The sequence below is a fragment of the Passer domesticus genome, chromosome 6 (assembly GCF_036417665.1).
Source record: "Passer domesticus isolate bPasDom1 chromosome 6, bPasDom1.hap1, whole genome shotgun sequence".
Classification (NCBI taxonomy): Eukaryota; Metazoa; Chordata; class Aves; order Passeriformes; family Passeridae; genus Passer; species Passer domesticus.
Genome location: NC_087479.1, coordinates 45,246,883 through 45,272,213, shown reverse-complemented (window position 1 = coordinate 45,272,213; position 25,331 = coordinate 45,246,883). Strand labels below are relative to the sequence as shown.

Genomic DNA, 25,331 nt, shown 5'->3' with positions numbered 1-25,331 from the left:
ACAAGGAGCTCAGCCTGCCAGAAACTTTGTATTTGTTGTTCAAAAAAGGTTAGAAGCCACTAATTTAGAGTATATTACAAGAGACAGTGTGGAACAAAAACCAGCTATTGGGAGAGCACAAGGAATGAAAAAGAAAATGACAGCCCCCCTGACCAGCATCCTAAGGAGGAGCACTCCCAGCAGTGAGATTGTTGTCTTGCTAGGTCAGGTGGGTTTTGGCAGCACAAGCTAATCTCACTAGCAGCCCTGTGTCACCATCCCTGTAAGCCCAATGGCTAAGGTGTTAGAGAGAGTGTCTTTGGAAGGGTTTAGGAAGCCCAGGAGCTCAGCAGGGCCAGGCACAGTGTCACTGCCCCAGTTTAAAGGCAGACCCAGGGATCTATTGCGCAGTTTGCTCACGGACAGGCAGCACAGCCAGGTAACAAACTCTGACGCTGTGCACAGCGGGCTGTGCCTGGCTCACAACCACATCCTGCTCTTCTTTGGTGCCAGCAGAAGGAAAACAGCACTACACCAAACAGTGGGAGATATCCCTCAAATCTTCATGATATACAAAGCCTGAAGGAATGCACATTACAGAAAGATTTAGTTTGCTGGCATGAAATCAAACGTATAAACCCAAGATTATTCACAAAGATCAAGACAACCTTCAAAGAAGCCAGAAATCCAGGGGGAATCAAAGTATTTCCAAGCAGTTCCACTTTTCTCACACAAGCCAGGGAATCTCGGAGAGAGGGTCATAAATAATGGACTTTATTTTCATTCTTTGCATATACTCTTGCTGATGCAGTGCCTAGTGTCATCTGGAGATGTAAGCTGATAGACAGTCATTTTTGGATACTCAGATACACCTTAAAAGGGACTTTTTCTTGGAATAAGAGTGTTTGATTTCTGAAATACAAACTACTGTAATTTACTAATTGCTTTACATAGCCTATGAGTATTAGAGCACTTCTAAGCAAAATCAGATTTGTGATAACAAAAGCCTTTGTAAACTAACAAGGAAAGGCATTTCAGGATGCAGTGACTGAAGGCAGCATATTCAAATTAAGGTACCTAGTTAAACATCAAAGCAACCAGCCACTGAAAGAACTATCCTTGTACAGAAAGAGTCACCATTACTTGATGTCCTCAAAGCAAGATCAGAGGATTCTGTTCAAACATACATATATGTATATATATGATCATGCTTAAGCCACAGTTAACGGTTACATGTTGAAATCAGCATTAATGCAAGCAGCCCTTTCTCACATTTTTATTAAGAGTTGTTCTGGTCACAGCAAAATTCAAAGACAATTTACTGAATTGAAATCAGGTGCATGGAAGTGCTGGTTAGACTAAGAGGCCTATCTCAGGAAAGTTTGACTTAAGTCGACAGAACACAGCACAACAGAGGACAGGATCACTGCCTGCAAACACACTTGAGGAGAGGGAGCCACAAGAAATGCAAAGAGATGTTTAAACCATGGAATTATCATGGTGCATAAATGAGATAAACCAACCACAAACTCTTCTTGGCTGGAGGTCAGAGAAATCAGAGTATGAAGTAGCTGTGATCTGGAGCAGCTTCCCAGTGAGAGAAGTCAAAGAGGAGAAGAAAGCAGATAAAGAGAGAACCCAAGCGTCCACAGAAAGGGCTCCTGCCCCACGTTGATCCCTCAGGAGCAGGGAGTCTTCCTGCTTGGAAGTCCTTGGGACTCAGGTTTGGAAAATCAGGTTGTCTTTCTAGGTCTAAGCTCACACTCAGAGTTCAATAACTTGGTAACATGCTATCACTGGATGAGAGGGGTTTGCGTGTTTTGGGGCAGGTTTCCTATGTATTTTTAAACAGGAAAATTTTTATTTTCTTTAGACACAAAGGCAACTTCTGTTTCTCATTGGCTCTCCTACAGTGTGGGAGGACACACAGCAGGAGTAAAACATTGCAAGAAGAGATGATTTAGTATCTAATCGTGAGTAACATGTGCAGTCAAACAGGACAGCATGAGGAGCTCTACACTCCACCACCAGAGGTGAACTTCACAGATGTTTCACTGTCAAGATCGTTCAGCTCTTATCAGCAGAGGGAGGGAGAACTAAAAGGTACTGAAGAATCAACATCAAAGTGCAAGAGATTCAAAGAGCAGCAATGCTCTGCACCAGCTCCTGGGTTATCATTCGGTCTCAAAGTATGAAGTATTTGTCCTTCCTTCTGCAAACCTGATCCACAGGCCCTGGATTCAGCCACCCTTACTGCAGCACACTGAAGTCAGTAATCATGGAAGTTAAAGCCAAAGTCACATCTACCTAGTAAGGAAATTGCTGGAGCTGCTCCTGCTCTCTCTGCTTCAGAAGCAGCTTACCACAAACCATGAAAACACAGACGCCAGGAGTCAGGAGAGCTGCATTACCCTCCTGACAGTTCACCCCAAGCACAAGTCATAAGTTTTCCATAATCATTTCATTGTCTCCAATGCCCTCACTCATCCGCTCTGTACACAAAGCTTCCCCTCTTTGGGAAGTGTAAAGAGACTCTTCTGTGCTCAGAACTGTAATGTAAAAACAAATTCGTGCGTTAATGATATTTAAACTGACTTAACGAAATAGTTTCAATTCCACCCTTCCTTCCTCCCAACTCCACCCTCTCCTTCGAGAGGGAAATTTGTTTTGGTTAATATGGAGGGGGAAAAAAAGCAAGTTAAAAATAGTCTACTTTTGCCTTAAAGCTATGAATAACCAGCCTGAAACAGGAATGCAGTTTATCTGCCCACCAAATTCCTACACTGTTTTCTTGTTCTGCTTTCCAAAACATTTTTTTAAGGATCAAACACAGAGACTTAAATCTGCAGAACCAGTGGTATCCCAGAACTGCCTGCTTCCATGCTAGTAAGATAACTGGTTTTGGAATGACGAGGAATGATTTGAAACTGAATGAACCAAAGATATAATCTAGGACCGTTAAGTGCTAGAATATTTGAGCAAATCTCTCGGCATCAGAGGAATCAATATGAAAAAAAATTGAGAAAAATCCACCAAGAGAACAGAAAAGCCTTTCTCGTTTCCCTTTAACTGTGCAACAGACAAACTGCATTATCTCCTAAAAATCTACCTTGCCAGTAAAAAGCACTCACACTGTTATCCTTATCTTAGACCCAAGTCACATCTGTCTCTGACAACAACAGCTGTCAACATTGAAAGAGCAGGGTGATCAGCCAGCCTTTTCACCCTGGGCTGGAAGCCAAAGCAAGGGTGGCTTATGTATTTGCAGTGCAAAACCAAACAAACTCTTTATTCTGTTCCCGGTGCTATGCCATTAGCAAGCAAGCCGATCAGCTCCAGGGAGTATCCTTGCAATCTGAATATTTGAACCCAAACTGAATTTTCTCTTATTTCCCTTCCACTATATCACCAGTGAGCTCCAGGTAATGCCATAGGACTCACGTGTACTATCCCACCACTGCAGACAGAAGCCTCTTGGCAGAGTCACCTTTCATTCCCAGTTTCCCATAGCGTGAGGCATCAGAGCATGCTGCCCTGGAGTGCCACAGACACTGCTATGATACCTGATAGGAGTCACATCTTAGGAAATGAAACCACCTCCCTCCTCTTACAGCAGATGAGCCCTCTGGAAGGAGAAAGGAAATGTCTCACTTTCATCTCAGAGTTCAGAAGGAATGTTTTATAGCTGTCAATCCTATAAAGATCTTATTCATTCACACACCAGGGACAGCAACTATTCTGAGGTAGGCTGTACAACCACAAAAAAGCCAGGCTCTGAAAAGGACTTTGCCTGGTGACATTTGGAAAGCAAGGTGAAAGACTTTACTATGACCCTAAGGTAAATACTGAAAGCCAACATGCAACAGGCAGGCCAGAGGAGTTAAGCAGATGAGGCTACACAAGGCAAAGCCACATGAGGAACATGGTAGCACCTGCCAGTGAAATCCCAAGAGAGGAGTGTGAACCCAAGCTAACATCTGGTGTCCCAGGTCCAAGCAAGCACTTTCACTCAGAGAGGTGAGACATCCTCAGTGATCAGAGTGGGAGAGTGTACACAGGGATCTCACACATGCTCATCAGCATCACTGCCATGACACACAACCCCTCATTCCCCATCCACACACATCTTCTCATGTTGACTGCTAAAAAGGCTTCAGGAGTACTATTTAGGCTGTGCAGAAATATTAGAGAAAGACATCCTGGTTACACATTATGTTACTTCTTCAACCACTCTACTGGAGCAGTCACTGGCTCTATGTTTACCCTCAGTTCCCACCCAAAGTGAACAGTGTCCTTTAAAAGACAGGAAACCGGCACAGAGACTAAACCACATTACTGAATTCTCAGAGGGGATCTGTAAGCAGATCATGGAGCTGAAACTGGACTTGCAGAGCTCTAAGATGGCTACCAGACCATTCTCTTTCCAACAGACACATCTGCCAGCATTCACTTGTGCAGCTTGTTCAGGAAGTCTGATGGCTCAACAAAGGAACAATGAAGTGAGAGCAAAAAGTCCAGATTGCTGGGGGTTAAGAAAATGCATCAGCAGGGCTACCAGTATCCACTCTGCATCCAGCACTGCACCAGTGCTGACCTGCTCTGCACAGCACCCTGCTCAAGCAGCTACAACTGCAGAGTTCTGCCTTCTCAAGGATGCAGTAGTCAAACTCTTGTAGTACACAAATGTCTTTGGCATCACTCATCTGCAACCTCATCCCTCTGTTGTCAGCTAGTTTTAACTGGAGGTGGCTTCCCTGGTTTCAAGAGGGATTCAGTTTTCCCAAGGCACTGTAAAGAATGAAAAGGAAATGGACACTGACTCAAGAGAAAGAGAGAACAAGCAACGTGTGCGGAAACAATCCCATTTTTGATTAAAAGTTTAAAAAAAAAAAAAACACTTAAAAGAAACCAGCCAAGGGTGTTTCTTAGCAGAAACACAAAGTCTCAGGCTCCTGTACAGCACTCAGCTCAGTGTACCTCAGACTGTGCATACAGCCACTGCCTTCAATGACACTCCTTTACAGCAACTCTCTTAAGAAAACACCCACAATCACTACAGATGATTTGTCAGGAATAGTTATTGATATAAGCCACAATGTCTTTGCCTCAGCCAGTAGATTCTGCCAGTTATCTATCCATGAACCAAGAATTTGCTCCTTTAAGCAGTGTTCTCCTTCAGCCAATACACCAGCACCAAGTGTTTTGAACTTGGGTGCAAAGAAAGGAGCAGAATTCAAAGAGTTAAGGAATCTTGGTTGCAATTATCAGGAGGAATAGTGGTAGTGCAAGGTACAACCATGGCCCTGATCAATATTCTTAATATACAAAGTATGCATCTCAGGGCATGTCTGCAGCACTGGAAGCAGTCTTCCAGCTGAGCAGTTGTTTTTTCCTTCAACTCAGCCTCACTTTTAACTACTCTTGATTAAAACGATTACTTTCACTCAATATTCAATTTCTGACAGGTAATATTCTCTACATATGTTGCAAACTGGCTCCATCCTTACAGGCAAAACACAAGAGCTCCCTAAAAGCAAATTTTCCTATTTTGTAAGTCATGTATAATTTACACATCTGCAATATTGACACAGGCTAGAAATATACATCGTGCCAAAATCATTTGCTAAAAGCTTTCCACAGATTTGAGGGCATTTTCCTCTTAAGGCATTGTTCCTCTTGCTACTGCTATTAGTTCTCAGGAGAATCCATTACCTAAATACAATTAATTCCTGTACACTCAACTTCACAACCCAAAATCTAGACCATGTCAACATTCAATGCCATTTAACTGTACAAGTGTCTGACAGCCCCTTAAGCACTCACAGTGGGATTTTTTTGTTCATTTAGTCCCCAAGTTTCCATCAAAACAAACACTTCCACATGCATAGATGTGCTCCCACCATTCTTGCATGGTGGATTCCATGCAAGTCTTGCAGATGGATTCCACACAGGAATTCAGAGGACGGTTCAGCTCTTCCATCCAGGTAAATATTGTGAGAATTGTCTGAAAACTGGAGATGGCCTTGCAAGCAATTGTTATCATTGTTATGCAAAATACTGAAATCAACTGAGTCTGTTTTACTGAGTTATTAGCACAAGAGAATTATTGACAAAGGAATCACAGGCAAGTTATAGGTTACATGGACGTTTACAGACAGCTGGCAGAATGAGGCAAGCATTTTCTTCATTTCCTTTAGGTGGAAACTAAAAGGGGGAATGAGGCTTTTCAAGAGTTTTCATTCGGTTTCCAAATAGCACTGAATTAGGTAGCTCTCTTGCACTGCAGAGAAAATTCCATTATCTCAGTTTAAGAGTATATCCAGGTACAGACTCGGAAACACTCCAGCACTGAGTCACCCTCTATTTTCACCTGCCATGCCTATGACTAGATGTCACACAGGTATGATGTATTTCTGGCACTCTGAACAAGTTTAATCTTCTTTACTCAAGCAATATTTAAATAAAAAATGGGGGGGAAAAAAAGTTTTTCTTTTTGAAGCTGTTCTCAGGAACAAAATATTTTGTCCAATTCTCATCTTGGCTATTGGATGAATAATCAGAACACTCACCCAAAGCACATAGTCTTTGATCATTTCCCTCAAGGTATGCAGCTGGCCAGGAGAATTTGCAACTATGACCTTCAAATATAAGAAGTGTATGTATTCTTTTGGCCTGGGATTCATAAATCAAAGTTTTATGCAGCAGCAAGTGAACTGACAAAGTATAAACAGAGAAATACATAATTATCAGAGACTACAGCTAACAAATCCTCACTGGAGGAAACAGAGTGTGTGCAGGAAAAACTCACTGTAACTGGGGGTTTTGCAGATGACACAGAAGATACAATTGGAAGGAGCTCTTGACCTCCCACAGCAGTAACAGCTGGCCCCTTCAGTGATGCCACTGCAAGACACAAACCAACAGATTCATGAGTAAAACAGGCAGCTGGTCATTAGGAGTCACTTCAGGAACAAACTTTTCAATCCAGTATTACTGCTCCCACAACCCCCTTCACCTCATCTCTGTACTTCCCCACACACTCTTCAACCTCAGTGGGAATTGTTACTAAAATGAAACTTGGATCACCATATATACATTTCTTCGTGTACACTTTCAATACAGAATTTTTAAAAAAATTAAAAAGAGGTGATTTTGTCATTGACTCCGCTTACAAACTGCGAGAGTGAACACGCAATGGCAAGAGAATAAGGCACATTGGGCCTGTAGAGAAAAGTCCAGGTAAAGAGTATCTACAGAACACAGAACTACTGTGACTTACAGTCCACCAGCAGTACAAGAAACAAGCTTTGTGGGTCCTAAGGAACAATGCACAGAAAGCATTCAGAAGAGAGTGTCAGATTCTGTTTCCCATACAGGGAAAAGGTCATGGCAAGGAAAAGTAAAATTGGTAAATACTTGTAAACCTTGAAGTTTCTTAGGTTGACAAATGCCAAGGAAACAAGTTTAGCTTTGTGGAAGCAGTTTATACCCACAAATAAAAAGCATCTTCTGCTGGCAGTGGTAAAGCTTCACCAAGCGATGCTGCATAGGGAAAAGCGAGTATATAGCTATATACAAATACATAGAAACATTTGAATGCACAATCAGCCAATGCATAACAGGTTAGTTCTACCTACAAAAGCAGCAGTAAGGTCAGAGCCATAGACAAAACCTTAAGAGAAGAACAATCCCTTCCTTTTCCATGGCAGCTTTATAGTTGATAATGAGTTACACCACAGTTTTTTGCCACAAGATTTTTGCTAGTGTATACATTTTCTCAGCATTAAGTTTGGAACTGCAGATAGATTTTATAGTTAAGCACAGTGGAATTTATAACCATAAATTATGTAGGGTTAAAAAGTCAACCTCTAAAAAAGAACTGTTCTATCCTTAGTGACCACACACAGATGAGACTGTGTTTTATCTACCCACTTGAAAGACATTAGGTCTGTAGATCAACTGTGCCTGGCTTGCCATAGTTTAAGTCCTACTGTTTCTGCTGTTGTTTGTCTGGGTTTTTTAATCCTGTTATTTCAGGTGTTTAATGACACTAATTTCCAGATGGTCTAGAAATCTAACGCACCAGCAAGCAGACTACATCCCTGTTACATGCAGGAGTGTCACTGTCTGATGTTTTACTGTTATATAAATCAAGCTGTCCCTGAAGAGGCATCAGCAATGCATTCACTAAGCATTGCTTTATTTTGACTTTTCTAAAACAAAGAACTATGGAAGTTTCAAGTGTTTCTTGAGAAGAATGAGCTGCCTGATGAGTTTTCAATTTGTTTTTTTTTTCCTAAACTTGCAAACACCAGGAGCAACATCACCTTTTAAGGCAAAAGGCATCTGAAAGCAAAATCCTCCTTTTAAGCCAAAGTGACTCATAACAGCAAAGAGTCTTCCTATAAAAACAAACTCAATCATGAAGTAAGAGCAAGCTAGAAGCTCTAGTAATAACAATTCAAACAAATCCTTTTTTTCTCCATGACTTTTGTGGACTGATATTGGCTGGTTCAAGCAGGTGCTCTTGGCAGCTACAAAAAAGAAAACAAGTAAGACCACCGGCCTGACCCAGCCTTATCATTCATTTGCATCCCTAGAGAGTGCAGTAAACACAAGCACAGATGCACAGGAACACACTGCACGCCTTATCTTTTCTATAGGAATGCAGGAGGAAGTCTGTATCTACACTGCAGTCACACGTGCTTTCAACAGAGCTAAGGAGCAGCTCAAGAGATAAGGCAGAGAAGATGCAGGAGAATGCACACAACACTGCCTGCAGCAAGCCTGGGTAGTTGTGTACAGCCTGATGCTTAATGTTTTAGCTTTCAGATTTTACAGATACTGTACTGCATTAGTATACAACTCTGAACTTCATATAAAGTGTTAGCAAGTTCTCTGCATAGTTTTGTCAGACAATACGATCATTTTCCAGCCCAAGAACCAAGGACACCATTGCAGCTTCAGGCCCAAAAAGTCTATAAACAGCAGCAAATTGAGGAGAGCAGTCTGGGCGAATGGGACTTCATAGCCTGAAGCTGTAATTGGACAATTAACCCCAACATGTAAATGAACCAAAACTTATTAAAGTGCAAAAATTCATGAAAAGTTCATCTTGGGTGTAGCCACAGCCGGGCTTTTGTAGTTCCCAAGGTGTATCTATTGAAGGCCTTTTAATAAATACCTACTTTATTCCTTTAACTCTGTCTAGCCTCTGTTCTAGGTAGCCTCTCAAGGCACCAAGCCCAGTACCACCATAACTCCATCATGCCCATTAAACAACATTAATAAAGCCATGTGAGGCAGGGCTGATCAGACTGCAGCCCTGCCTCCTGAAGCAGAGGTACTCACTGCTGTCAGAAGTGGCAGCACGATACTCATGAGAGGACATGACCTCAGTAGGCTGCATCTAAATCTACTCCTCAAGTCTAGTAGACATCCAAAATCCTCCTCTTTGAGAAGTATCATAGCCATTGCACAGGTTTTCCTTGACCCATTCAACACGTGAGCCCAGACAACTAAATTTTCAGCAAAGGAGGAGGTGACACCATCAGCAGAGAGTTCCAGGGCTCCACTTTCCTCTCCACAGACAACCTGCTGTATAACCCTAGGCAAGACATTTTGTCTGCTTGTGTCCCACCTTTATTCTCAGGCTGGGTTTTCTTCTTCTGTTCTTTTGACCAGGGATCTTCTTTTACAAGATATCCATATCTAGTTATCATGTGCTGCTGAGCACAGTGGGGCCTCTAAGCTTTAAGTTTAGTAACAGAAACCTCAGCTGCAGTGGAAGTCCAATTAGAGCTACAAGGCCGCCCTCAAATCCAGCTACTCCAGACATCCTGCTCCAGAGACCAGAGGCATGTTTTCAATCTTTCTGTCCTGGCTTGTGTCAAATGCTTCCAGGCTCTTTGGCATGTCCCACACCACCTGGAGTCCATCTAAAAACCTCCCTGACAACTCCCAACCCAATTTTTTTCCAGGCTAGCTTCTTAGTGGGGGAAGCTACAGCTTAACAGGAACAGGTGAATTGAAGTCCTAATGTCAAATTCAAACTGTCTGATCAAACATCTGTCATAGACAGCTCAACTTCCCAGGAACTTGGACACTCTGAGTTAGATGAAAGTCCTGCTCTCCAATTTCCTTGCTTTGAAACGCCTATACTCACTCTTCCTACTCCTCCATTCCTCCCTTGGCACTCCTGTCAAATACAGAGATCAAGGTGACTTCCTGTTGTAACACAGGACATTTTTTCCTTAGGGCTTGTATTTATCTGCACACTGGTCAAGGAACCTGGTTTCAAGATGCAGGACACCTCTCATTGCTCTAGTACTTTCTAGAGCTTGCTGCTACTTCAGAGCATCACACAATGGTTTGGTTGGAATGGACCTTAAAAATCACCTTGTTCAACCCCCATGCTATGGACAGATTCACCTTTCATTAGATCAGCCTGCCCAAAGCCCCATCCATCCTGGCCTTGAACACTTCCAGGGATGAGGCAGCCATAAGATCTCTAGATCTTATGATGATGAACAACCTGTTCCACTGTCTAATCATTATCATACTTCCAAATACCTAATTGAAATCTACCCTCTTCCACTTTAAAACCATTGCACCTCATTCTATCACTGCACTCTCTGTTCATCTTTCCTGCTGACCCACTAAGTACTGGAAAGCTGCTACAAAATCTTCCAGGCAGAACAGCCCAACACACCCAGCCTGTCCTCAAAGGAGAGATGCTCCAGGCCTCTGGGTGTTTTTTGGCCTTCCTCTGGACCCATTCCAACAGGTCCACATCTTTCTGTGTTGGTGGATCCAGAGCTGGGTGCGGGTGGAGCCTCACTAGAACAGAGCAGAGGGGAAGGAGCACCTCCCTGACCTGCTGGCCACGCTGCTTTGGATGCAGGCCAGGACACACGTGGTTTTCTGGGGTGTAAGCAGACATTGTTGGGTCATATTACTTTTTTTCATCCACCAATAACCTGCCAAGCCCTTCTCCTTTGAGCTGCTCTCAACCCACTGTTGCCCAGTTTGCATTTGTGCTTGAGATTGCTCCAACCCACATGCAGGACCTTGTGCTTGGCCTTGAACTTCATGAGGTTTGCAGAGACCATCTCTCCAGCTGGTCCTTGTCCACTGAGTGCTCCAGCCATCAAATTAATTTCTCTCTATTTTAGAGACAAGGATGTTATGTGAGACACTAACAAATGCTTTGCACAAGTCCAGGTAGATGACATCAGCCACCCTTCCCTCATCTACTACCTCTGTAACACTGCCATAGAAGTCCACCAGATTTGTCAGGCACAATCTGCCCTTAGTGAAGCCATGTTGGTTGTCACCAGTCATCTCCTTATTTTCCATGTCCCTCATCAGAGTTTCCAGGAGGATCTGCTCCATGATTTTGGAAAGCACAAAGGTGAGAGACTTACAGGATTTTTTGAAGGCAAAGGGTGGACATAGCAGGAAACACTTGGTACTGTGATAGGCTAATATTGCCTGGGTTTTCATTCATCTGAGCTCAATCAACAATTTTTTTTCTTCCCCTTAAACCAGAAAACAGCTTCATCCTTCCTATTTTGAGGCAACACCCAAACTGTGATAAATTCCAAACTGCAGTCGTTTGGGCAGCAATCCTAACAAACAGAATCATTATCAACAGAGACATCATCAATGGCATTCGATGTTGGTCCTAAAGAGGCTTTGCTGTGTGGGTCTTCCCATAAGGCCTTACCATGTGACCTCTTTTTGCCAGCAGTCACAGATGCCCATGGTTAGATTTTAACAAGGAGAGCAGAGAAATGTTCCTATTTGTGTCACAATAGCACATAGGACATACACGTGTAGCACAACTCAACTTCCCTGCCATGAAGAGAACACACAGAAATTGCCAGCACCACACAGATTAGGCACAGTCACCTTCACCAGTGGTAAGGGGCCTTTCTCAGTCTCTGCTTTCAACTACTGCAACTAATTCAAGAAATGTACTGACTGACTGAACTCTTGTATTGGCACACAGTGCCTGTAACAAAAAAAAAAAAGAAAAAAGAAAAAAAACACATTAGAAAAGAGATTAAAACAAGAAAAAAAAAGGAAAGAAAAAGCTATTCTCTGAAATACTAAACACAAGAGGCTGTGGGAAATATATTAAATATATTTTAAAGCAGACATGAGTACTGCTTGACTGCTTGCTCTTGTTTTTAAGAGGAAAAATACCAAAAAGAAGCGTCAGCAAGAGTCTTCTCTGTACTGCCACCCACCAGTCTCCTACCCAGTCCTGCTTTTTTATGATTTTTTTTAATTAAAGTAACATTGTATTTTTTGCCCACATGGTCTCCCCTCAAACAAAACTGCACTTGACAACTTGCAATCATTTGAAATCTCTTCCTTCCATTTCTATTGCTTGATGCAAGACATCTTCACACTGTCAGGAAAGACTACTCTCCTGCCATGCCCACAGCCATCACCATGTATTCAAGTCCCAGCAAATCTGTCAGATAAGCTATCTCCAGCTGGTATCTTATATATATTATATATAAAACATGGGGGAATATATAAATAGTTATTCCCTTCCCACTACTATTTCAGGATTTCCTGAACTCTACACTATTCTTATCCTCCTTAGATCAGCATTAACCCTGACAACCATATTCCCACAACATTAGTTCACTCTTGTCTCTGGAAACCACTGGATTGATTTTGCTTTCTGGAGTTATTCTTGACATAGTCCAAGATATGGAACTGCAGCCCATTTACATATCAGCTCTTAAACTGATGAGCACATGTAACTTCTATTTGAGTTAGTGCAAACAGCAGATTGTCACCCAGGCACTCTGCTCCAAACATCAACTTGCACTCCGCATCCCTCCTGTGAGCTTGAAAAAGGTTTTGTTAAATATTTGCATCCTGTGTTTTTGCTTGCAAAGTCATCTATGCTCAGCATTTAGCACTGATAGCTGCAAGATCTGCGATCCTGCCTTGGCTCCTCCTGAGTCTCAGCCTAACTGGTAACAAAGTCTGTTCTCATGCAGAGCAGCTTCCACTTTTATGACTTTTATTCCCAAATCCAGAGCAAAAAGATGAGGCTTTACATTCTTCCATACCCTGGGCATTCTAGATAGAATCAGCAGCACAAACAACCCATCCCTTGGGAAGGATGAGAGTGTCCCAGTGCAATCTAGGGCAGCTACTCCTCAAAGCAGGTAAAGGAGTGAACACAGTCAACCCCTGAAGTCAACTCTGCCTCAATCACTGCTTTCCTTCATTGTCATATAACTCTCAAGTTCTGCCTTTGTTTCTAGATCCCAAAAAGGTCTCTGCAGGACATGCTACATCTCACCAGAGAGCACAGGAGCAGCTCTCATGACACCCTTCTGTACCTGGCAAGGAGGAAAGGCTTCCTGATGCTGACTGTTCATTCATAATGAAGATAAATAATCAGTGCAGGTCATAATAGCAATACTTTCAAAATTCATTATTAACTCAAAATTATTATAACTTCAAAACATGAAACCTTAATTAAGGTCTGCAGCTTTAAATTTGGTTTCTGGTTTTTGCTGCTATACCTAAAAAAAGGGCTCATTCTCCCTTATTAGTAACTATAAAACATATAGATGTTCAGATTTAAATATCCCACACACTAAAGTTCATCATGCAAATTTGTTAAGGAAGATACAACACCATTCATTTAACTAAGAAGATATGCCATAAACAATACATTTATTCAAATTTCATTTTTTCCCATTTTAGATGTGGATTTGCTTTTTATAAAAGTTGGAGGGTTTTGGGGGTTTTTTTGGTTGTTGTTGTTGTTTTTTGTTGGTTTTTAGTTTGTTTCTTCTTTTGTTTTGCTGTGATTTTTTATTTGCTTAACGTTTACTGTCCTTGGAAGAAAACTCCTGTTAAGGGAACTTTCCTGTCTGACCATCCAGAAGCCACTGTCAGTCACACTCACACCAATCCAGACTTTCACTGCTGGGACCAAAGTCCCTTCAGAGTGGGCAGCACCAGGGCACAGCCCCTTGCCTGTGGCTCCCACCGTGTCCCCCACCCAGAGCACAACCTGCAGCTCCCACTGCACTTCACATCCAGCTACCTGGGTGCCTACACCTCAACAAGAGAAGAAAGTGATTTTAAAATTGCATTTAAAATTGTTTCTAAAGGAGTATTATCTATAATGAAAGAAAGTAAGGAATGTGACTGCTTCTACCAAAATAAAGACTCTATCTCACCATCCCTCATTTAGACTTTCTCGAATCCCTCCCTGACACAAGCTATATATGACATTCTCAACTCCCCATCAGTCTCACAACCTCACAAGTTACCTGCCATGGAACTGCTTCTGCTGTAGAACTTCAATGACGAATATTCTCCCTACACCTGCAGAATAGGCTATTGCTCTCACAGGTTATCTGGCACTGCAATGAACTCTTTTTCCAGACAATTAGGCCATTGATTTCCTGTGGTTCGAGCACTTTCATTTTCCTTTAAAGCCCTAGCCAAACCTGCACTAGCAAATATTTCTTAATTTAGATGCTATTAAATGGTTAGGGAACATTTAAATCCCAACCTGATTTATCATTATTTCAAATTCATCATTTAAGAGGTATCTTTTCAGAAAATACATTTAATTGCATATCTATGATCATGATTATACACACAAACAAATATAGACACAGCACTGTTTAAATGCATTGATTCTAATACTCATCCAATGATTCTTAAAACTGTTCCAGGGCTTTGGGAAACATAGGGTGTTTTTAAAATATGACAGGTACTTAGCTCCTGAAATATATTCCCAGTGAACACAGCCAAATGTAAGCCTTTAAACAGAGATCAAAGGTATTTTCTAAAGGAAATATTCTAATTCCCAAAGAGCTGATACACCTCTTACAGCATCCCACTATAACACACCCTTGTCCCTCTGTCATCTTTATAAGCCTAAGGACTATTCTTCCCATGCTGTTATGGGTATGGACCTGAGACACCACGAGGATGGCAAAACCAGCAAGTGCAGGATCCTCCCCACCCCCCAAGCTCCCTCTGAACAAGGGCAGTGCAGCACTGCCTGAGCTGATTGGTAATTTACTAGCTAGGTCCGGGGTCACACTACACTCTTTCAGAGGTGTTTGTGGCATGACAGTGACTCACAGCAACATTCAAGGTGTCCTGCAGTCATCCACAACGCTTGACAGAGTGCAGGAAGACAGAAGTGACCTTCCCAAGGAGTCTGCTGCACAGCTGGGAGCTGAACCAAGTGCCACCATGCTCCCAGTGAGCACCCAGCTCCACAGGGTGCAACAGGTAAACCTCCTCCCACAGATATGCCCTGAGCAAACATTTAGAAGCACCTGTGCAGGAGCAAGGTACTCTGGAAAATCAGCCAGTGAAGGCAAAGGAAATTTTGGTGGTAACAACAACAGTTTACACATCACCTAATTTGCTACCTCAACCAATGAGTAAAGCACTCGAGGACATGGCATTCTGTTTTCTAATATTGTAATATCTGCAAAGCATTCACTTCTTGGGGGGGAATTTTAAAGCTTTTCAGCTTATTCTTATAAGATAGTGACTTAAAACAACTGCTACCTTAATTCTGTTGCTGTGGATACACCAAGACGCACATTTTCCACCCAGAAAATCTCCAAAACAGTAAATTACATCATACAAATTTTACCATTGTACTTCCAGGGAGAAGACACACCTCTCCTATCCTTGCCCTTTGTGGTGACTTTAAGTTACCACAATCACATTTGTAATTTTAAGGGAAGTTTTGATCTTTTGCTCTCCTAAACCAACCATCCAAAACACACAATCCAAGCGAGTTTTCCATCTCGGATTGCAGCACTCCCTGTGCTCTGCTCTTCCATCTGGCCACGGAGCAGCTGGCTGCACCCCAGGCCCCTGTGCTGGCAGGGCAGCACAGCACCACTGTGAGCCATCAGCCAGCCACTACAAATAACCCTGGCTGGCTGGGCCATGGCAGCACTGCTGGCCAGGAGAGCTGCTGTGCCATCAGCCAGCCACTACAAATAACCCTGCTGGCTGGGCCATGGCAGCACTGCTGGTTTCAGAGTGCTGGATGTGACCCACTCAGAGTGGGAAGTACAGCACAGCACAGGTCCATCCTGTGGATCTGTGGGTCCATGTCCTGTCCATCTGAGCCAGGACAGCAGCATTCACACTGTCCAAAGAGGAACACTCTCAAACACACCAGTACCAGAGCCGGTGACAAGATGAGAGACTCATTATAGAATAACTGCACAGAATACATTGAAAATTTCTGATCTACGCTGGGGTCAAATTATCAGCTTCAGAGAGGATCAATTACAGTTTATAGCCCACACTTACCTGCACAGTTTAGAAAGCATCTAAATCAATTAGGTACTAAGTTTCTATAAATCAAATTAGGTACTAAGTTTCTATACCAAAGATACTAAAAAAAAAATACATATTGCTGTTACCCCAAACATCTTCCCTTTGGAGAAGGATTCAAGAAACAGATTTAATGGGATTCTTACCACCACCAGGCCTCAGGAAAACCAAATGCGCCTCATAAAAAATCAACATTACTTTCTGTGTTTGCTTTAAGTTCCACTGTAGAAATGTAGGCTGAAGCATAAACTACTGCAAATGCATCAGAATATTTTACACTCTGTCAGGAGACCCTACCTGGGTTTGGAATCAACAACTTTAAATTATTTAATGGTTTTCAGAAGTCTTGTGCTGAATCAGGTACAGCACTGCCACACTGCACCATATTAGTTAAAGAAACTTGACAGTAGATACAGTTCTTTGCCTCCTGACCTGATCCCTATTACCCAGACAAAGCAGTTACCAACAGGGCTTGAGTCTTCACTTCTCTGCTCCTCAGTTCTCACACATTACAGAGACCACACTTCAACTTATTGGTCCATCTTGCAACCAAGATCTACCCTTCAAATCTATCTATCACAATACCTCTTTACTAGGTTTACCTTGGGAAATTTCTGGGGTTTTCTGAGGCAGACTGGCTAGTATAGCATACAAGTAGCTGTTTGTATATACTTGAAAAATGGAGGGGAAATAGATTTTTAAAATAATATATACATTAAAATATGTATTTTTAAAAAGCAAAGCTCCACACAAGTCTATGATGAGACAGAGAGCTGAATGTTAAACTTCAGAAATTCATAGAAGACAAAGAAGTACACACCCCCAAGAAAAGAGAAATTTTAAACACTTTGCTTTGGTTGTCCTTCTGTCTTGCAGCTTGCTACAATCACACAAGAGCTGGCAAAGTGCAATAAATGCTACAGGTGAAAATTAAACTTGCAGGGATAACAGCTGTTCACGGGCCACTAGTAGTCTCACAGCATTATGGCTAACCAGCATATTTCTTGTTAGAATCACGCCAGACCCACAAGTCAGTAACAATGATGATGTCTTGTCTTTGCCTCTCCCCAGCAGCTTCTGCCATCTGCCTTTGCTCTTTTGACTCACCTTCAGCCTGGCACAGTCTAAAACTACTCTCACGTTTATACTTTATACATGCATGTTGTTATTCCCTTTGTACAGCTAGTGTTGCACTCAATGCTTGGCTGATGCCCATCTATTACTACACTAGAATGCACTACTCTACTGAAAACATATATTTAATTTGCAGCTGTAAGAAATGCTGCTGTTGCTATCTTCACTGAGACTACACTAAAGAAATATGCTTTGGCTGTATCAAAACCTTGTATCACTTAAGATATAAGTAAACTCCTGCTATGAAGATAACATCCCCTCACTTCTGATCTGCTTTAACATTAGGCAGTTCATGGGAGGATAAAGCAGAAGGATGATACCTCACAGCTGGATGGGAACAAAAGCCGAGACTCAGCCACAGGAAGCAAAGCAAATTCTGGACCTGTCTGGAAATAATTTCTCATTACAGGACAGGTTGTGAAGAATTAAATGATCCAAGTTGCTCGTGTTCTGCAGAGCAGGAGAGCAGCTTAAGAAACAACACCCAAACTTAGAAATACAAGTTTTTTCCTTGTAACCGGTCCATGCTTTCCATGATATGCCAATACCATAACATTCCCAACACTAAGCCAGGTACAGGATTTCACCTCCAATGAACACAAACCCAGCCAGCAGTTTTACACCACCTCCTTTCCAGACATTAATCTCCCAATGTAGGCGATGCATATCAACTGGTATGGAAGTCCCCCAGTTCCATGCAGCAAGGGCAGTTGATACTGATTAATGATCTGGCTCAACAGATCCAAGGAACTGACGCACTCATTAGTTATCCTAAACAGCAGGATATTACAGTAAATTATGACAGCTGCTGTGTGTAGCTTTTCAAATCTATTTTCTGTGCCTTCAAATACAGCTAGCATTGGAGGTGTCCTTTACAGAAAAAGAAAAACCATCTATAGATCAGCACTCTGTACAGAGTCCAGCAGCCTGCAAGTGTAACTTGCCAGCATTTACAAAGCAGTGACGCACACAGCGTAAAGCCTTTGCTAACACCAATCCACATGGAGTGCCTTCAGTAAAAGCAGACACAAAAAACACTCTCCTCTCCTTATTTTCCCTAGAGTAAAGCCTGGCATCCCCCCTGCCTCCTCTATGAACCCCTCAGCTCTCCTTTCTGCCTTTATAATGTTTATAATTTCTCTTACTTTTAAAAACCATGTGAACAAATGCAGAGCTTGAATTCATGAGGGGAAAAAATGTTTTCCTACACCTTCTAAAATCTCTCAAAATCTAAATATTTAAAGACATCCTGTTATACCCTTCTATATGTCTTCACAGACCTCAAAAATGTCATTCCAATTGGCTGCTTCTTCCAGTCTCTCCCATATCCATGCTGTTCTACTTACCACAAAAGAGTTAGCAAAAGGCAGCAGACAGGACAGGACAGCTTGGGCCCTTTCACCTCCTGTGCATCTGCACAGTGTGTATTGTTCCTGCCTCAAAGTCGTCACAATTTAAACAGATGAGGCTGGGAGAAAAAACTGTTTACCTCATTTATAGGTTTTCAGGAGACTAGGAACCTTACTCATGATCATAGAAATTTATGGCAGAAGAACTGAACTCATACATCTCAATTCATTAGTATGACTCCAGTAACATCTCTTCTCTCAAGAGCAGCATGTCCAGTCATTTCTCACCACGTGAGGTCAAGAAGGACTTTAGCTGCAGACAGAGATTCTTCCCTTATTCTCCCTGACCTGAGGAGAAGTGATGATGTTTTCCCGGATTTCATTACTTGAATGCACACACATGAACAGTTACAGCAGAACAAGGTATGTCCTATTCACACCTGTGATAACAGCTCTCTTGGGTACTCTAAGAAACAGCCTCACAAAAACATCCCAGACTCACTTCCCTGTCTGCCTCCTGCACTACTGGATTTTAATATATACCAATACATGGAAACTGAGGCACATGTAAGAAAGATGAATAGTGAAAAAAATTCCCTCAGACCCATTAAGATAAAATAAACTAACAGTCTAATGGTTAAATGGACAAGAAAACACCAACCAACAAGGGAGAAAGGGTGGAAAAGTGGGAGAAGTACACAGCAAAACAAGCTGAGAAAGCCCTGCTTTTATCCCCTCATGGAGGCTACCTGAAGAGAGCCAAGGCTGATACCTTTTTGAGAAGAAGCAGCAAGCAGTGAAAGAATAAGAGACTGAAGTTCACTGCCACTTTTTTATCATGCTGATGGAACACAGCAGGAAGCTGGTCTCGTAGCTCAGGACAGCTCTTCTTATCCTGTGCTCTCATAGCTCAAAAACAACTTCACAAGACCTGTGCAGTGGTTTGTGCCACACATCCTAACCCCCTCTGTGAGAGCAACAGACACTAAAGGCATAAATCCTATGCTACAGAGCTATGGCTCAAGGCAGCCTGCTGCAAGGGAGAGGAAGCGATTCTAATTACAGCTCTCATCCCTTTGCTCCTGCCTGCAAGAGAAGTCAAATTGAAGGAATCTGCTTGACCAGTAATGCCTTTACCGTGGTACTCAAAAGCCACCCCACTTCATATTCTGGACTAGCCAGGCAGTGCAGTGCATTCTTCATACCAGGAGCCTCTCAGCAACTCTAGCTGCCCATAATTACATGTAAACTTCTACAGAGAACGTGTCAGCCAGTTTTGAAATGGGAATGAAGTTAGCAGATGATCAAACTTGAGGACAGCTTCTGTAAGCAAGCAACTTCCCTAACTAAGCATCTGCAAGACAATGTAAAAATCACAATGCACTGCTTCAGAGTTATTTTCCTTTTCAGAGGCTTTGTCAGAGTAACAATTCTCATACACACACTCCAAGTCACCAACTGGAGATGCTTCACATGCCTCAGCTCTACCCTTATGTCAACAACTCCAGTTTAGAAATCAGAGCAGAGAGAGAACATCAAACAAATTCATCAAGCTCCTCTCATCTCACTTGCTAAACAGAATTATATTTACATTGGCTAGCAGCTATCAGGAAATTAATAGGAAAGCAGGCATTGTTTTGGCCAATTTATCAAGTAACAAGGGTATTTCCTGAAAAAAACACTTCCATTGCTCTATTAGGTGCACCCACCTAAACACTGTGCCAGTAAAGGCACACAGGAGTATTCTCTTCAATAAGAACCATCACAGAAATGAAGCAAAAGGATTGCAATGGGTATGAGAAACAGCCCTTTCACAAAGGCATCAATATGTTTAAATAAAGATACTATCTTAGAAAGATCAAATAAACTGCAGTATTTTCCTTCAGATAAAAAAAATAAGCCATGTTTAAACAAGGTAGTCATTTTGCACTGATGGAATCGGTCCAACTACAGCAAAATAACATTTTACTGAAGAAGCTTTCCAGTTCATAGGCATTGGTATTATTATCCCAGAATAAGAATGCTGGAAACTGGTGTAGTTTGTATTACTACAAGAGAAAGTTACAGTAGTACATTTATAACACTCTGAGACAGCAAACGTTATAGCCTGTTCAGTACAGTATCCACCCTCCCCCTCCATCATAGATGTAATCACTCTCAGATATTGTGGGATAGCTCCACTGCCAGTCAAGGGAATGCTGAACAGTATGGATGTGAGGAGCTGGATTCCTCAAAATCCAGCCATTAGGGAACAGAAGAAAGCATGCTTTACCCTCTGGTTCCCACTTCCTTTTTAAGGGGCATGCAACTTCTGTGGATCTTGCTACTGGGCACATTTTGTAGAGCAGAAAGTAATTCCATTATAGATTTATCTTTTTCTTCCGCTAACACTTCCTTTGTAAAATCAGCAAGTAAAATGTCTGTAAGGTCAAAATTGGCTTTTCACCCTCTAGAGACCCAATTGGTGTTTTCAAGCAGTTTAATAGTCTTTATCTCTTGAAAACATTTCAGTTGTGTGGGTGACTCCTCTGATTGCCCTTGCATTATAAACATATCTGCAAGCCCTGCTGACAGCATGAGGCACACATTACACAGCACAGCCGACAAGTGACATTTTTCTGTTGAATATACAGAATTAGAGGAGCACATACCAAGGATAACATCTATCCTCTAATGCCTGCAAACACTAAGGAGACATTGAGCCAGCTTGCAAAGTGGCCAGGCTGATTCTGCAACAACATCCAGGCAGCTTTAGCCTTACTCCCCAGTGAGGTGCATCATAGACCATTTTCCAAGACTAACACTCCATGATTCTACATCCTACACAGAAGTGTGACTTCGTTCAGGCTTCTCAGATTCCACCCTTTTAGATTTTGCACTGTCATGTGGGGCTGTTAAAGTGTCAGTGGGTTCTGCTGCTCCCTCCTTGGCTCTCCAGATGCCAAATCTCCCTAAGGACAGGAACCGCAGAGCCTTGCTTGGTGTGATTCTGCAACCCCACAACAGCCGGGTTCTCTGAGAGACTGCTCGCTCAATCTCCCTTCCTGAACCCAGGTGAACTCCCCTTCTGCCAAAATCCTCCAGTTTATACACTGGACATGATGTCCTACAGTGTGGAATATCCCTTTGGTCAGTTTGGGTCACCTGTCCCGGCTGTGCTCCCTCCCAGCTTCTTTTGCAAACCTCCTCACCCATGCAAAGGAAAGAAAGTCCTTAAGATAAACACGACTTTGTAAAAAAATCAAAACATCCCTGTGTGTTACCAACACCATTCTCATTCCAAGTCCACAACACAGCACTGTAACAGCTACTGAGAAGAAATTAGCTCTACCCTAGCTGAAACCAGGACAGCAATAAACATACCAAAAGGTAGATTAGGAATCCCCAGTCAACACATGCAGGAAAAAAAGGAAAAATAATTTTCACTAAGCATCATCTGTTAAGCAAAGGTGCAAACAAGACATTTCCAATGGAGATTTTTTTGTAATTATGTCAAACATCTCAGAATTATAGAAAATCCCTAACCATACTGCTGGCACATTAAGGGCAGGATTTTGTGATCCAAGCAAACAGTTTTTAAGAGACCTACAGACGAGGAGCAGTAAAAGATACTTTTGCAGATTATATCCTGCTGCAGTCATCATGCATGAAGTGCTCTGATTATATTAAAAGGAAATATTTGTCCCTACTGAAGATATTTTACTTGGTGTGACTCTGATTTCCCCCTACACACCTTAACAGAGCCTGAAAAATACAAATCAGCTTCTTGCAAGCTTATTTGGATGCTGAGTATTTCAAGCTCTAGGTACCTCAAAACCTTAAATACAGCAAAACAAGTTGAATGCTATCATCTCACTTCACTTTGCTGACTGCAGAAAAATATCCTAGAAACCCATTTCCTCACACAACTAATTCATCTTCCCTGTGTGGGAAGAAACCCGTTTCCTCAGAGAACAGAACAGTGTGCCAGAGACAGCCACTGATGTACTGGCTTTTAATGTTGATTTCATATATCTTGTTGAACTGAAGCCATGACAGAGGCATTTGTTATTCCTTCCCCTCCAAGATTGTACCAAAACACAAACAAACAAGGTCTTCACCATAAAACCAGCAAAAAGTAGTTAGCTTATTTCCTTAAAGCAACATGAAGCACCTCTACTACTTATTTTTAGAATGGAAACCTAGTTTTATGAGAATATTTTTCAAAAGCAATTGTATTACAACCTAATTCTTCCATATTCTATTTAGGACATTCAAGTAACCTTTCAAGTACTCCAGAGAACAATGTCCACCCCAAATTTCAGTGACAGAAATTTATTTTTAAAGTTGCACATATAATGCAGCTTTGACTTTTGAGGTTAACTCAAGCTTTACAAATATAGCAGAGTCAAATACTGCTTTCATTAAGTACCAAAGTGTGAATGCTCCTATTTGCATTTTCTCTAAATGTCAATAGTTCACTTGAAAAACAGAGTTGAAAAGTCAGGATAGTTTGTTTCTCTTTCCTGCTCTACCGATACAAACAAGGTGGGAAAGTCGGAAACACCTGTTCAATAATCCGAAATGTCATAGGATTTGTCTTTTCTTTAAAATAATGCCTAGCCGCATCTTTTAGTGTTAAAATACTTGTTGTAAGTCAAAGCTCTCACTGACCAAAACCAGCCATCTAGCAATGATGCTCAAAAATTCAATAATGTTACATGCAGGACACAACATGATAAATCCATCTTCCTCCCAGCCCCCTTTTGCTTAAGCACCATGCAAAATAGTAAAGGTGGGGGAGGGGAGAAGGTCACAGGGAAAATTAATTCATGTGAAACTAAAATTAAAGTACTGAATGGATATCATTTCAGTCTCTATTCAAATGTGTTCAAATCACCACTAATCAATTCAGCTACAGCAACCAGTGACAAAGTTACTCCAAAACAGCAAACAATTAAAGATTTAAAGGGGCTGCTGAAGTTTTTTATTTGTCACCAGAGATCACAGCCACTATCAGGACTGTGTTTCTGGCTTGAATTGTTGTCCTCAGTTTCAAACTACAGCCATATGTTTCACATTAAAATGAAGGACAACCAAGTGTCCTTGAAGGATCAGACAGGGTTCTCTTCTAAAAATCATGCACTCATCCCATGGTTGCATAACCAGACACAAATGGACCTCCTGCATCCTCGTGATTTCCCTGCTGCTAACATCTGACAGCATTCCCATGCCGGACACCAAGACATGAGGAAACAAAAGCAATATAATGGGGAGCAAATGACATCTCCACATCTCCAAGGCTGGCAAGGCAGATGACTGTGATAGGTGAGCTGGCTCCCAGCCTGCCACCACTTGGGCTTTGTCAGCCACGAGCACTTTGGCAACCTCTGTTTGTTACCGCAGACCTCCACCGGTTAGGGATTGTCGTTGAGCTATTGAGAAACATTTAATGAGAACCACATGTTTCCCAAGCGTTCTGGGATGTAACCTAGCACAAGAGAAAAACAAGAAAGTTCAACAGACAGCTTTTATGACAACACAAGCATTTTAGCTTTTATGTGTGTCTTGCAGTAAAACACGCAGTGACCCGTGCCCTCTGCCAGCTCTGGAGAGCCTCGGCCATCAGTGTGACTGATCACACTGCCAACAGCAAATCTGTCACCCCTGCTTGGATGAAACACTCCCATCTTTAGCTAGAGACCTGATCCGCAGCTGCATTAGGATACACAAATCTCTCTGGTGTTGCAGTGCACATGCACAATTTCTGAGCATACCATGAACATATTATGCAGCTGCTTCTAAACATTTCTCATCAACACCAAGACAGGTAGCATAAGTGGAATATTATCAAAGGGCCCCTTTTCCAAAATGTATTTAGAGACTTTAAAAAATTACAGTGATTTAAGAGTTTTCAAATCAGGCCAAAAAAAAAAAATACATTCTAAGTGAGCAAGCATCCTACACCTTAGTTCACACAGCAAATTAGGAGCAGGGCTAAAAGTCTGCTCAGCCTCACAAACCCCCATTGTCACTGCTACAGCTGCAGCAGTTAGGCAGAAGTTATACACAGCCATATGTATTTACAGCATTACACAATAAACCAACATAAAAATCAACACTAGGTTATATTGTGGGAAGTACCATCCAGATGGCAGGCAGATCTCGAGTTATTGCTGCAGGCAGCTGAGAAAAAGATCCTGGATGGAGGGACACTGCTCTGGCAGGCAGATGAACCAGAACAGCAGCTCTCAATCAGCAAGACCTGCCTCTCCAGCAAGGTGCCAGTGTCATAGAGATGAGATACTGGTGACAGCCTGCAGTATCCCAGCCATACTCCTGGCACCAGGATCTGAAGGCATCTATGCAGAATAATTCAAGGTAGCAGGGAAGTGGATTCCACCAAGGTGAGGACAGGAAAAAGGTAAAAAAAAATTTAAAACAAATAAAACCAAAACAAAAACCACCCCTTTTCATCAGGAAAGCTACAGAAAACTAGGAAACATTGAGCAGAACAGTCTG

The 25,331-nt window shown here is 42.0% G+C and overlaps 1 protein-coding gene and 1 long non-coding RNA gene across 30 annotated transcripts in view; one reads left to right on the top strand and one right to left on the bottom strand.

Moving 5' to 3' along the window:
• TSPAN4 (tetraspanin 4) overlaps nt 1–25,331 on the bottom strand; it is a 414,093-nt gene that overhangs the window by 337,872 nt on the left and 50,890 nt on the right. For 19 of the 29 annotated variants that reach the window (XR_010364879.1, XR_010364874.1, XR_010364878.1 and 16 more), the window contains exon 2: nt 6,788–6,882. The exons of 1 other annotated variant lie outside the window; for it this stretch is intronic. Coding sequence is in view for 3 of the 28 variants with exons in the window: in XM_064425154.1 (XP_064281224.1) it covers nt 6,549–6,692; nt 6,788–6,882 (239 nt within the window). In the remaining 25 variants the exon portion in view is untranslated. Of the gene's footprint in view, nt 1–6,548; nt 6,693–6,753; nt 6,883–21,481; nt 21,561–25,331 lie in introns of those variants that run through there. 9 more of the 29 variants (XR_010364884.1, XR_010364868.1, XM_064425154.1 and 6 more) reach the window with 5 other exon arrangements.
• On the top strand, nt 11,804–13,385 carry LOC135302374 (uncharacterized). The gene is made up of 3 exons (XR_010364006.1): nt 11,804–11,903; nt 13,044–13,175; nt 13,275–13,385. It is a non-coding gene; the product is annotated as an uncharacterized LOC135302374 (long non-coding RNA).